Genomic DNA, 14,412 nt, shown 5'->3' on the forward strand with positions numbered 1-14,412 from the left:
TATCTGCCTGTGCTCACTCTCTCTCCCTCTCTCTGATAAATAAAATCTTAAAAAAAAAAAAAGAAAACATAAAAATAAATCCTATCAGAAAGGCTGACAGAGTTGAAATAATACTGTCTGGAGATAAGAGAAAGGAGAAAGAATCCCAGTAATAACAATCAGAATTCTAGTCGGGAGTTTAAACAGAGCCCTTTAAAAAATTCCTGTCATTCAACCCTCTTTCCATTTTTTTTTCTTAGTTCTTTCCACTCATTCACTAATAATCACTTGTTCCCTATATGGTTAGTTCTGCTCTACCATAAGGAATAACAAAGATCTAATGCCTTCCCTTGCATTAGGGGAAGGGGTAAATGAGGAAAACAATGAAAAGAAAATGATCACTCATCAACAATCAGGGCTGATGAACAAAGGAAATTCAGCAATAAAACCTATCTTTTTAAGTACTAAAACTTTTTTTTCTTTAAGTTTATTTATCTGCTTTATTAATCTCTACAGCCAAAGTGGAACTCAACCTCGTGAATGTCTTCCGAAGGAGCCAGCCAGGTACCCACCCCTTCAGTACTAAAACTTTTAATAATTCTTGACCAAATGTTTCCCTGCCTTGGTGTAATGCGCATGACCACAGTGACAACTCAGGAATCATCAATATGAATGTTAAACTACCACCATTACCTGTAATATTGTGCTATTCTTAGAGCTTACTTAAATATAGGGCCATGATCCTACCAACACAATGACACTGAGACAGAAAGGATGAGCATGTATTAGACATTTAGATATCTGAACTACTGTATTTAAAAAGCAAGCATAGAGAGTTTAGTCAAATTAAAAAAATCTATTCAATTACTTAGTTGATTTAACTCAAAGAAAATATCTGCTGTATTTAGGGCCTAAATATCCAACCACCAAGTAAGTATCTCCATAGACTATGCCTTTCATTCACTGATTAAACATTTACTAAGCATGTACGATGTGCCACACACTGGGCTAAACATCAGACTACAGAGGCAGAAAAAAATATAAAGCTTTTACCATCACACTTATATTACAGATCCTGAACTGAACACACAACCTCTCTGTACTAACCTGCTTCAGCTGGTATATTCTCTAACTGGCATTAGCACTCATCAAGAATCCAACCCAGAAACCATGCCCTTCTACACCCAACATCTAGTCTCTCTGATCATCTCTCATTTTCACCAACACTACTACACTCCAGATACTCATTACCTGCCTGACAACAATGGCAGAGTTAGTTTCCCGTATTTGCTCTCAATTTTCTCTGGTCAAACCGATTAAAGGAGCTGATCATGTCTGTTACCTCCAATCTTTCGATAGTTCCTTAGAGCTTTCCGAACAAAGCTCAAACTCCATGTTACTATCTGATCTCTGTCTGTTCTTCTAGCTTCATCGAGCCCATTCCCCTTTAGCCATCCACAATTATTTACAGTTCCCCAAATGTAACACGCTCCTTCACCTTCCCTTTTGCACAAGTACTGTGATCAGCCTTGGAAGACTTTCTCCTCTCCCTCCTCTCCTCCTACTTGCTGTGACTCCGCCTTCAAAATGAAGTGAAAGTGTCTCCTCTGGGAAGCCCACTCTGTGCACGGCTACCCTTATGGGATTTTAGCTCTGCCTCCCAGCCTACCCTGCCCAAGCCTCCAGCACAGCACTTAATTCACAATGCTATAAAGTCTTACTTGCCTGTCTCTTTTTAAGCTCCCTGAAGGGATAGATGTGTCTTATGTAACTATTAACCCTCAGCACCTAGCACAATACTTGGTATTGCTGAAGGAATCGATTGTTAATATGCAGTTATTTCACTTTACAAACTAGTTATGTTTCTTAAATGCGAGTAAACCAAATTCTAGTAATTGAAACCAGCTGAAATTTACTAAGGGAACTACAGTAGCTGCTTTAAGGAAAACCAGTGATTAGTGGCTTGCCAAGGCAAATAACCTCCAACCTGAGCCTAAGGCTAGCAGTTCTCAGGGCAAGGCAAACTTATCCATGTATTTCTGCAGCAGCCTAAACAAGCATGCAGAAAAGGTCCTAAAATAATTTCAATACCATTTGAAAGATAAGTGTGCATGGGTGCCTGGCTGGCTCAGTTGGTAGAGCATGCAACTTATGATCTCAGGGTTGCAAGCTCGAACTCAACAGTGGGTGTAAAGATTACTTAAAAACAAAATCTTTTTTAAAAATTAAAAAATAAGGGGCACCTGGGTGGCTCAGTGGGTTAAGCCTCTGCCTTTGGCTCAGGTCATGATCCCAGGGTCCTGGGATCAAGCCCCGCATTGGGCTCTCTGCTCAGTGGGGAGCCTGCTTCTCCCTCTGCCTGCCTCTCTGCCTACTTGTGATCTCTGTCTGTCAAATAAATAAAATTATTTTAAAAAAAAATTTTTTTTAAATAAAGGTATACACATATACATACCACATCTTTAAGTACTTGTGTCACCATGGAATTTGCATTTCCCCCTTTAATCAGCATAGCATTTTTAATATTTTCACTGAGTTTCGGTTCTCTCTTCTCAAGGAATCTCTTGGCTCTTTTTGTTTTGGGCTTTCTGTTCAGAAAATCAAAATTCATAACAACTTAAAAAGTTTTCCTCATAGTACGAAACCATGACTTGGCAAACGTGCAAATTCTTAAAAACCAACAGTTATTACAAAACATTTATCAGTTAGGATTCCACCATTAACCAAAATCTTACTTTTTAGGAAGATAACAATAAAAGGTATTCGGTTATTACTATGAAGTAAGTTCATTTTATTAGCTTTTGATTTTTTTAAGAAGCTTTCACTTTTTTAATATCCCCAGCATTCTTTTATTACTGCTTTTTTCTAAATCTTTATAAAAAAAAAAAGACTCAATGAAAATTGTTGCTATTTTTACTCCATTATTTTTTCTTCAGTCTAAAGCAAACAGTACTTACCCTAACACAAAGAATTGCACACCCACTAGTCATCAATCTGTGGACAGTTACTAAACACAGAGAGATAATTATTAACTGCCATATCTTTCATCCAGGTTTAAGATCACAATGCCCACCAGGACATATACGCTATCCCACTCCAACATCACAGCTGAGAAAGTCAGATATTCTTGCCACCAACGGGAGATAATAATGACTGACAATTTTACAGTCACTCTATTAAGGCTTATCTTCACCAAAATCCCAAAACACCAGTAAAATTATTATCTTCATTTTTGAGGCCAGGAAGGTAATGTGGCCAAGGTCACACAACTTACAAGTAGGCCAATCTTCAAAATGAGTTAGATTTAAAAACTCATCTAGACCGGGCGCCTGGGTGGCTCAGTGGGTTAAGCCGCTGCCTTGGGCTCAGGTCATGATCTCGGGGTCCTGGGATCGAGTCCCGCATTGGGCTCTCTGCTCAGCAGGGAGCCTGCTTCTCTCTCTCTCTCTCTCTCTCTCTCTGCCTGCCTCTCCATCTACTTGTGATTTCTCTCTGTCAATAAATAAATAAAACCTTTAAAAAAAAAAAAAACTCATCTAGACCAATAACTGCAAAATATGAAGGGAAAACAAATTCATTATTCTGATTTAATGATTCAGGAGCAGAATGTTTTTGTACATTCCTGTTCAGAAAAAGGACTTCACTTCTGCTTCCACTATATATTGCTTTTCCAACAGTTCTCTGCCAACTACTGCAAGAATTCCTCTCTCTTAAGTAACTATGACCTTCCATCCTCTTTTCAGTCCTATGGACACTTTGGGCAGGAAAAGAAAAATAGAATATACACATACTCAGGGCACCTGGGTGGTTCAGTGGGTTAAGCTGCTGCCTTCGGCTCGGGTCAAGATCTCAGGATCCTGGGATCAAGCCCTGCATCAGGCTCTCTGCTCAGCAGGGAGCCTACTTCCTCCTCTCTCTCTGCCTGCCTCTCTGCCTACTTGTGATCTCTGTCAAATAAATAAATAAAATCTTTAAAAAAAAAAAAAAAGACTATACACATACTCAACTTATCATGCAGAGTTTAAAAATTCTCCTCCAGATAAAATGTCAAGCAATATAAAGCTTCCCATCATTTATTATTTGATAAAGGTACACATTTGTTAAATCAAATTAAGAAATATTTAGTATGTCTAAAAAAAAAAGTGCTCTATGCTTTATATTCCATGTGGTTTGTCACTTCTCACGAGCCCGCAACTAATATAAATAACATCTTTTATGTTTGCTCCCCAATCAGATCATCATCTTACTCATCTTTGCAGTCCCCATATCTGAAGGAATATATAACAGATGCGCAAAAACCTCTGAATTAATGACTAAAAGAACTTTTCATTTTGATTGGCTGTTAACCCAGGCAAATCTCAAGAAATAACAGCAGGACTATTTAGGAGATCAATAAATATTTTCTGAACGCATTTAAAACATCACCTCAAGAGAAAGAAAAGGCTAAGAACATTTCTACGTGCTGTAGCAAAGGCTTTACATACATTCTCGCTGATAGTCCTCACAATTCTATAAAGTACGATTATTACGAACGCTATTTTACAAAGTAAACTGAGGTTTAGGGGGTTATAAGTCACAAAGCTCTTGCGATTGCGCCCGGATTGTCACCTACACCTGTCAGATGCCGAGGCCTTGTGCTGGTGACCGCTCATTCCCTCACACTTCTTGAGAAGCCCAGGGCGTCTCTAACTGACCAAGCCAAACGGGACCTACATCTCCGAGCTACCACCTGGCAACTCCCACAAGTGGACTTCCGGACTCTCAGTCTCCCGCCGAGCGGCACCAACAGAGGGATACCCAGGCTGGTGGATACACGGACCCACCGAAGGCCCCACTTATAGGGTGGGGGGAACGAGGGGAGGCCAGGCGGAGCGGAGACTTTTTCACTCCTCCGCACCACAGGAGTCCCACTGTCCAACGTCCCCCAAGAGAGGACCCAGCGTACTCACACAACTCGATCCAAAGCGTCCATGGCTACCGCAGCGTGTACCCGAGGAACGCACGTGTCCGCCTGGTCTCGCGAGATAGCCCAGTACTCTGGGACAGGCGGAACCGGAACTTGCGCTTGACGCCACTTCCTGGGACCGCCATGTTGGCGGTGCCTCGCCATTGCCGCGTTGTCTTGGTTACAGATTTTTGCCCAGTCTCTTGGCCGGAAGTTAACATTCTAGGTAATACTGCCTGTACCAGCTTGATGGACACGGCTGTGTGTATACCCGGTATAAGATATCCAGGGACCAGATGTTATTCGGGGAATCTCCCAAAATGCTAAATGTCACAGCAGCATGCTTTCTGTATGAAGAATAAGAATCGTAGTTAACAGTTACAGATTCTATCAGATTCTTTTTTCATGAAAGTAAAACATTTCCAATGCCCCATTTGAAACTTTTAGGGTTTGTAGTGTTGAAATGTTTTGCAAATATGCACCAGTGACATAGACTAATCCTTCCTTGAGGGAAATTTATGTTGTTTTAAGTTACCCATGAAAGTAAAATACTTAAAAAATGCTATATGTATTATATTTCCTGAACTTTCTGCACTGAATCTCAATGACATTAGCTCAGAATACTACAATCATATTTTAATGACTAGAGTTCATTGTGCATTAAATTGGGCAAGAAAAATTTTATTTTCACTGATACTATTTTCACATGTGTAACAGAAATTTACAGGTTCTATTCTCTTAGTTTGTGAATGCTACCCATTCTTTTTTTTATATTTTTAAAATTTTTTTATTAATCCTACCTATTCTTAACATTACCAATTATATGCAGAGTGACTCCTCAGCTGTAGTTTCTTAAAAGGAAAATTAAAACAAGTTTTTTTTATTTTTCCCCTGTTTTCCAAAGAAGTAAAATAAAATAAAGATGTCAGTAGGGCTGCATTCCCCCGGAAGCTCCAGGGGAGAAACTGTTTTTTTTGTTTGTTTGTTTTTTGTTTTTGCCTTTTCCAACTTCTAGAAGCTGTCTGCATTCCTTGGTACTCCTCCGTCTTAAAAAGGCATCGCTTGAACTTCTGTTCCCATTGTCACATCTTTCTGACTCTGATACTCCTGAATCCTTCTTATAAGAGCCTTGTAAATACAGGTGGCCCACCAGGATAATTCACAATCATCCCCCATTACAAGATCCGTACCTTAATCATATAGCAAAATCCCTTTGGCCAGGTAAGGTAACATATTCACAGATCCCTAAGTTTAGGACATGGACATTTTCCAGGGCAGCACTATTCCACAAACAAGTTCCAATTTCTCAACTCTTTAGCAAAATTTCCTTAATTTTGTCCATCCTTTTTTATTAAGCCATCTCTGGGTGTGAAGAAGTTTTCATTTATATTTCCCTGAGGGCAAACAATGTTGAAATCTTTTCATGGGCTCATTGGCCATTTATATATATACCTTCATTAGGAAAATGTTTATTAAAATTACTTGCTCGGGCGCCTGGGTGGCTCAGTGGGTTAAGCCGCTGCCTTTGGCTCAGGTCATGATCTCAGGGTCCTGGGACCGAGTCCCGCATCGGGCTCTCTGCTCAGCAGGGAGCCTGCTTCCCTCTCTCTCTCTCTGCCTGCCTCTCCGACTACTTGTGATTTCTCTCTGCCAAATAAATAAATAAATAAATCTTTTAAATAAATAAATAGATAAAAAAAATTACTTGCTCAATTTAAAAATTGTGTTGTCTTTTTATTGTGGATTATACATAAGTTCTTTACACATTTTAGACATGAGACCCTTTTCTCTTATACAATTTGCGAATATTTTCTCCCACTGAGTATCTTCTCATTTTCTAGATCATGTTTTTTTTTTTTTTAAGATTTTATTTACTTATTTGTCAGAAATCACAAGTAGGCAGAGAGGCAGGCAGAGAGAGAGCGAGAGAAAGGGAAGCAGACTCCCTGTCGAGCAGAGAGCCTGACTTGGGGCTCGATCCCAGGACCCTGGGATCATGATCTGAGTTGAAGGCAGAGGCTTTAACCCACTGAGCCACCCAAGCACCCGTAGATAGTGTCCTTTGAAGCAAAAAAGTTTTCAATTTTGATGAAGTCTAGTTTATCTATTTTTTTCTTTAGTTGCTTTGTATTCTGTCATATCTAAGAACCCATTTCCTAATCCAAGATGATAAAGACTTACACCTTTATTCTTTCTTTCTCTTTCTTTCTTTCTTTCTCCTTCCTTTTCTTTTTTTGGTCTTAGACCTGGTCTTTATTCACTTGGACATTGTATGAATGTTCCTATTCTCTTTTGCTGAAAAAAAGTATAAAAATAATTTTATATAGGAATCCATTCATTATTGCAAATCTTCCTAAGTCCCTGCAAATGGCTCTAAATGAGGGTAAATAATTGAACAAGAAGGAGAGCTATGCGGCAGGGTGAGGTTGGGCCAATCCTCAGGCACTTACCCAGATTCCTGTTAAAGACCTCTCTGTTCCTTCCTGTTAGCGCCCACCAGCACCCATAGGTTCTCATGGCTAAGCACCTAGCACAAAAGGGCATTTGAAAAGGTCTAGGAGGAGCGGTAGAGTCAGAGGATGGTGAGGAGTGAAGGCTAAAGGTGGTGCAGCAAATATCCAGGTCCACCCTATCCAGGTCCACCCGCGGATTCCCTCCAAAGAGTGGGAGGAACTGACAGAACAGAGCAGTGGGGTTGGACAAGATGGTGGGTCGTCAGTTCTGTGCCACTGAGTGGCAGTCGAGCCTGGGTCCTGGGAGGGCTGGGAGAGAGCAAAAAGTCCCCAGAGAAAAAGAGGCAAATACTTTGGCTCTCTTGTTGCAAGGGCTGAGCCTCCATTCTCTGCTCTCCTAGCACAGTAGAGATGCTGGTGCAGGAGTGGGAACTGTAGCCAGAACTCTGCACTGAGGGATGGATGGGGAAGCCAGGGATCTTTGGTTCTTAAGCTATGAAGAAGTAGAGTTGGAGAGGACTCCAGGCAGCCCCCAGATCAGATGGTCTCTGTCTCAGCCACGTAGGGCACGTCTTTGTCAGTCAAATGTTGAGAACAGTCCCATCACAAACACCTTTACTCTTGTCCAGATTATAGATATAACTGTGGTCCCCAGGGGGTGAAGAAAGGTGGAGGGGGGTGCAAATACTTCTGAGGATATCAGCTCCTTCAGCAGCTCTGAAGCTCAGGCACTCTCATGTGGGACTGAAGATTTTTGACAGCTCCTCTGGAAGTTGTAGAACTTCTGTAGGGTTTGTCTTGATGGACTCAAAGGAAGTAAAAGGGATGGGTCCAGATGAGCTATTGCTGCTGCTGCTGCTGCTGCTACTGTCCAGCAGGGCAGAGGACTTCAGTGGCTAGTGGCTAGTGCTGTGGAGTCCAGTGGGAGGGAACTGGGTTCACCACTGTCCTTGATACCAGTTCCAGGGCCAGCACTCATTGCAATCTGAGCTGTTGGTCCAGTCAGCCACTAGGTTTCAGTGCTGCCAGGAACAGGGGTGAGAGTGGCCACCCAAATGCTGTTTGGATGTGAGGCATCTTGGTGCTAGGTCAGGGCAGGCTTGGACAGAGGTGGAGGGGTAGAGACAGCAAGAGGGCTCAAGAACAGATCCCCGGGTGGCACCACCATGGGCAGTGAGCTCCAGGCCTCCTTGTTCAGCAACACCTCCGTGGGGTCACTCACGTTTTTCAGATGCTTCTCATACTTGAAATCTGGTACCTGAATCCGGTCCTTCTGCCCACTGAGACCCTCTGGGGTGGGCACCTCAAGGTGTTACTGCTTGAAAGGAAGATGTCTCAGGAAAGCATCTGCATACGTTCTCATGAGTGATATAGATCAAGCCGCTGTTCTGCACTGTCCTCTGTGACCCTCCAGTTGCTCTGCTGTACCCATCCGGTGCTTGTCCAATGCTCCTGCTACTGCAGGTCCCTGATATCTTTTTTTTTTTTTTTAAGATTTTATTTATTTGACAGACAGAGATCACAAGTAGGCAGAGAGGCAGGCAGAGAGAGAAGGGGAAGCAGGCTCTCCACTGAGCAGGGAGCCTGAAACAGGACTTGATCTGGGGGCCCTGAACTCGAGCTGAAGGCAGAGGCTCAACCCACTGAGCCACCCAGGTGCCCCCTCCCTGATATCTGTCTTGAGCTCAATCAGCTTTTATGCTTTTACGTAATTTCCAGGGTACGGCCAGGCCCCAAACACTGCCACTAGATGCTGTTCTTGGGTTTTTCTGCATCAGCCACATTATCTTCCAGCACATCAGTAATGTCATACACCTGGCACAGATAGGCTGTAGTTACCTGTTCGAGTTCAAGCATGGCCTCCTGCAGAAGTGACATGAACTTGGTGGGAAGAAGTCCCAAGCTCTTCTAGAGCTGTCTGAGGTGTCTTGGGGTGCCTAGGGGCATTGGCACCTGTAGCCCAGCCTCTGCCATCATGCCTGGCTGCCGACTTCCCTCAAGCCAGGCCAGACTAGCACCCTATTTTCTTCAAAGAGTTTTATAACGTCAGCTCCTTCATTTAGGCCCCTGGGGATTTTGAATTAATCGTCATATATATAAGACAGGGGATCCGGGTGCCTGGGTGGCTCAATCATTAGGACATCTACTTTCAGCTCAGGTTATGGTCTGAGGCCCCCAGGATCAAGTCCTGCATCAGGTTCCCTGCTCAGTTGAGAGCCTGCTTCTCCCTTTGCTGATCCCCATTCTTGTGCTCTCTTGCTCTCTCTGCCAAATAAATAAAATCTTTTAAAAAATAAATAAATAAAAGGTGGGGGGTACCTGGGTGGCTCAGTCGTTAAGTGTCTTCCTTCGGTTCGGGTCATGATCCCAGCCTCCTGGGATTGAGCCCCTCCTCGAGCTCCCTGCTTGGCGGGAAGCCTGCTTCTCCCTCTTCCACTCCCACTACTTCTGACACCCCAACCGGTTCTCTTTGTCAAATAAATAAATAAAATTTTTTTTTTTTTTTTTTAAAGGGCAGGGGACCCAACTTCATTCTTTTGTATATGGATATCCAGTTGTTCCAGTGTCATTTGTTGAATAGATTATCTTTGCTCCATTGCATTGCCTTTGCTCCTTGGTCTAAAATCAGTTGACTAGAGGCGCCTGGGTGGCTCAGTCAGTTAAATATCTGCCTTCGGCTCAGGTCATGATCTCAGGATCCTGGGATCAAGCGCCTGTGTTGGGCTCTGTGCTCAGCCGGGGGTCTGCTTCTCCCTCTCCTTCTGCCCCTCCTCCCACTCATGCCCTCTCCCTCTCTCTCAAATAAGTAAATAAAACCTTTAAAAAACCTAAAATCAGCTGACTATATTTATGTAGGTTTATTTCTGGGCTCTGTATTCTATCTATTCTGTACTGTCTGTTCTTTTGCCAATTCTCACTGTCTCTATTACCGTAGCTTCATACCAAGTCTTAAAGCTGGGTAGTTTCAGTCCTCCTACTGTGTTTTTCAGTGGTGTGTAGGCTATTCTGGGTCTTTTCTTCTCCAAATAAACTTTTAAGTTTTTTAATGACTGATTGATTTTTTTATGAAAGTTTATTATTAAATGTACAATAGGATCTAAGACAACACTTTATTCTAGTATAGGTGACAACAGATACTATAACAGGGAATCCAGATGTTTAAACAGGAATGGAATTAAGGACCACCATTGCCTCAGGCACAAAAAACAGCTTACTTTTGTCAGATTTCTAAATTCCACCTGTGGCCAGAGGGGCCGTCCCCCACAGCCTTCACTTTTAGCTCCTCAAGGTTTTGCTCCTCTTTTTGTTTCTGCTTAAATGCCCTATTTTGCTCGTCCATTTGCTTGGCTTGCTTCTTGGGTTGCTTCAGAGGCTACTTCTTGCCACCTTCCTGGCCGGACACGGCACCTACCCCTGCTTCCACAGACCCTGCCACCAGAAACCTCTCTATATAAATTTTAGAATCAGTTTGCCAGGGGTGCTCAGGTGGCTCAGTCTGCCTTCAGCTCAGGTCACGCTGGATCCCAGAGTCCTGGGATCGAACTCCATGTCAGGCTCCCTGCTCAGTGGGGAGACTGCTTCTCTCTCTCCCTTTGCCTGCTGCTCCCCTTGCTTATGCTCTATCTCTGTCAAATAAATAAAATCTTTAAAAAATGAAGGAAAAAAAATCAGTTTGTCAATATCCACAAAATAACTTGCTAGCATTTTGACTGGGATTGCACTGGATCTATACAACAATCTGGGAAGAACTGAAATCCAGACAATATTGAGGCTGATAACCAGGATCTATAAAGAACTTCTCAAACTCAACACACACAAAACAGATAATCCTGTCAAAAAATGGGCAGAAGACATGAACAGACACTTCTCCAGTGAAGACATACAAATGGCTATCAGACACATGAAAAAATGTTCATCACCACTAGCCATCAGGGAGATTCAAATCAAAACCACATTGAGATACCACCTTGTACCAATTAGAATGGCCAAATTAGCAAGACAGGAAACAATGTGTGTTGGAGAGTATGTGGAGAAAGGGGAACTCTCTTACACTGTTCGTGGGAATGCTAGTTGGTGCAGCCAATTTGGAGAACAGTGTGGAGATTCCTTAAGAAATTAAAAGCAGAGCTTCCCTATGACCCTGCCACTGCACTACTGGGTATTTACCCCAAAGATACAGATGTAGTGAAAAGAAGGGCCATCTGTACCCCACTGTTCATAGCAGCAATGGCCACAGTTGCCAAACTGTGGAAAGAACCAAGATGCCCTTCAACGGATGAATGGATAAGGAAGATGTAGTCCATATACACTATGGAGTATTATGCCTCCATCAGAAAGGATGAATACCCAACTTTTGTAGCAACATGGATGGGACTGGAAGAGATTGTGCTGAGTGAAATAAGTCAAGCAGAGAGAGTCAATTATCATATGGTTTCACTTATTTGTGAAGCATAACAAATAACACGGAGGACATGGGGAGATGGAGAGGAGAAGGGAGTTGAGGGAAATTGGAGAGGGAGATGAACCATAAGAGACTATGAACTCTAAACACACTGAGGGTTTTGGAAGGGGGAGGGATGGGTGAGCCTAGTGGTGGGTTTTAAGAAGGGCATGTATTGCATGAAGCACTGGGTGTGGTGCATAAACAATGAATTCTGTTACACTAAAAAGAAATTAAAATAAAAAAATTTTTTTTAAAATATTGAGTCTTCCTATCCATGAATATGGAATATCTTTCCATTTAATTCTTTGATTTCTTTTATCAGAGTTTTATTGTTTTCCTCATATAGATCTTGTATTTTATTAATTAATACTTAATTTTTTTCCTCTTGCTAATATAAATAGTTATGTTTTAAATTTCTAATTCCCTTTGTTCATTGCCGGTATATAGGAATGCAATTGCCTTGTGTGTATTTAACTTCTATCCTGCATCTCTGCTACAATTGCTAATTAGTTCCAGGAGTTTTTGTTTTTGTTTTTGTGGTTTTTTGGTAGATGCTTTCACATAGATGATCATGTCATCTGGAGCAAACAATTTTATTTCCTCCTCAATCTGTACGCTTTTAGTTCCCTCTCTTGTTTGATTGCATTAACTGGACTTCCCAGTGCAATGTTAAAAAAGCAGTGTTGAGGGGGGACATTCTTGCCTTTTTCCTGATCTCAACAGGAAAGCTTCAAGTTTCTAACCATTAATACGTTAACAGGAGGTTTTTTGTAAATAGTCTCTATCAAGTTGGGGAAGTTCTCCTCTTTCATTTCTGATATTAAAAATCTGTCTCTTTAACTAGTTAGCCAGGCTTGAGTCTTAGCATTTTATTGATCTTTTCAAAGAATCAGCTTTTGGTTTCTTTGATTTTCTCAATTGAATTCCTGTTTCCAATTTCATTTACTTCTTTTTTTTTTTTTAAGATTTTATTTATTTATTTGACAGATGGAGATCACAAGTAGGCAGAGAGAGAGGAGGAAGCAGACTCCTGCCAAGCAGAAAGCCCGATGTGGGGCTCGATCCCAGGACTCTGGGATCATGATCTGAGCCTAAAGCAGAGGCTTTAACCCACTGAGCCACCCAGGTGCCCCCAATTTCATTGTCTTCTAATTTTTATTACTGCTTTCTTCTGCCTACTTTGGATTTAATTAGCTTTTTTTTTTTTCCTAATTTTCTAACATGGAAGCTTAGATGATTGATTTTAGATCTTTCTTCTTTTCTTTTTTTTCTTTCTTCTTTTTTACTATATGCATTTCATGCTATATATTTCCTCTAAGTGCAGCTTTCACTGTATTCCACAACTTTTGACAAGTTTTCATTTAGTTCAAAATATTTTAAAATTTCTTTTGAGAGTTCTTGCACTGTGTTACTTGTGTTGTTTAATCTCTGAGTATTTTGGAATTTCCCAGCTCTGTTATTGATTTCTAGTTTAGTTTCATTGTGGTTTGAGTAGACATTGTATGATTTCTATTCTCTTAAATTTGATAAGGTATTTTTTGTCCCTGAATGTAAATGTATTTTGATGAATGTTTATGAGAGCTTAAGAAGAATGTATATTCTATTGCTGTATGAAGTAGGCTATAGATGTCTCATATAACCAGTTGACTGAGAGTTGCTGAGTTCAACCATGTCCTTGTTAATTTTCTGGCCTACCTGATCTGCGCATTTCTGATAGAGTTGCTGAAATCTCCAACTATTAGTGGACTCATCTATATCTCCTTTAAATTCTATCAGTTTTGCCTCATGTATTTTGACACTCTTATTGTTAGACACACACATGTTAATGATTGTTATGTCTTCTTGGAGAATTGACCACTTTATCAATACGTAATGTCCCTCTTTATCCCTGATAACTTTCCTTGATCTTAAGTTGTCTCTGTCTGAATTAATATAGCTACTCCTACTTTGTTTGGATTAGTGTTAGAATGATATTGTTCTCCATTGTTTTTAATCTTTATGTGTCTTTGTATATAGTGTAGGTTTCATGTTGACAATATTTAGTTGGGTCTTTTCTCTTGATTTACTCTGATAAATAATCTCTGTTTTAGTTAGTGTATTCAGAGCACTGCAATTCAAAATTATTGCTGATATAGTAGGATTCATATCTATCACAGATATTAGTTTTCTAGTTGTTGCCCTTGTTCTTTGTTGGTATTTTTCTCTTCCATTATTTTTGTCTTTTGTGGGCTTTTGAAATATTTTATTTTTAAATTTTTAGAAGATTTTATCTATCTATCTATCTATTTGATTTATTTATTTTAGAGAGACTGAGAGCGGGTGGTAGGGTGGGGAAGCACTAAGAGAACAAGCAGACTCCTTGCCACGCATGGAGTCCAATGTGGGGCTGAATCCCATGACCCCAAGGGACACAGGAGTGTAAGAATCAGAGATGTGATGACAGAAGCAGGTGAGAGAGAGAGATTTGAAGATGTTACATTTGGGACATCACACCAAGGAATTCTAATAGTTGGAAAAGATAAGAAAATGGATTCTCCCCTGGAGTCTCCACAAGGAATGCAACCCTATCAACGTCTTGATTTTAACCCCAT

At 41.1% G+C, this 14,412-nt stretch overlaps 1 protein-coding gene and 1 pseudogene across 4 annotated transcripts in view; both read right to left on the bottom strand.

Annotated features, from left to right (window-relative positions):
• The window catches only part of RPF2 (ribosome production factor 2 homolog), a 43,723-nt gene extending 38,644 nt beyond the window's left edge, over positions 1–5,079 (bottom strand). For 2 of the 4 annotated variants that reach the window (XM_045080203.1, XM_004753514.3), the window contains exons 1-2: positions 4,929–5,079; positions 2,435–2,567 (exon numbers count right to left, since the gene is read on the bottom strand). In XM_045080203.1, the coding sequence (XP_044936138.1) occupies positions 2,435–2,567; positions 4,929–4,951 (156 nt within the window). In that variant the 5' untranslated portion in view covers positions 4,952–5,079. Of the gene's footprint in view, positions 1–2,434; positions 2,568–2,936; positions 2,969–4,591; positions 4,611–4,928 lie in introns of those variants that run through there. The other 2 variants (XM_045080204.1, XM_013056708.2) reach the window with 2 other exon arrangements.
• A 1,896-nt stretch (positions 5,080–6,975) lies between these two features.
• Positions 6,976–9,556, bottom strand: LOC101673381 (annotated as a pseudogene).
• Between the last annotated feature and the right edge of the window lie 4,856 nt (positions 9,557–14,412).

The sequence above is a fragment of the Mustela putorius genome, unplaced genomic scaffold (genome assembly GCF_011764305.1).
Source record: "Mustela putorius furo isolate JIRA1106 unplaced genomic scaffold, ASM1176430v1.1 tig00000450_pilon_pilon_pilon, whole genome shotgun sequence".
Classification (NCBI taxonomy): domain Eukaryota; kingdom Metazoa; phylum Chordata; class Mammalia; order Carnivora; family Mustelidae; genus Mustela; species Mustela putorius.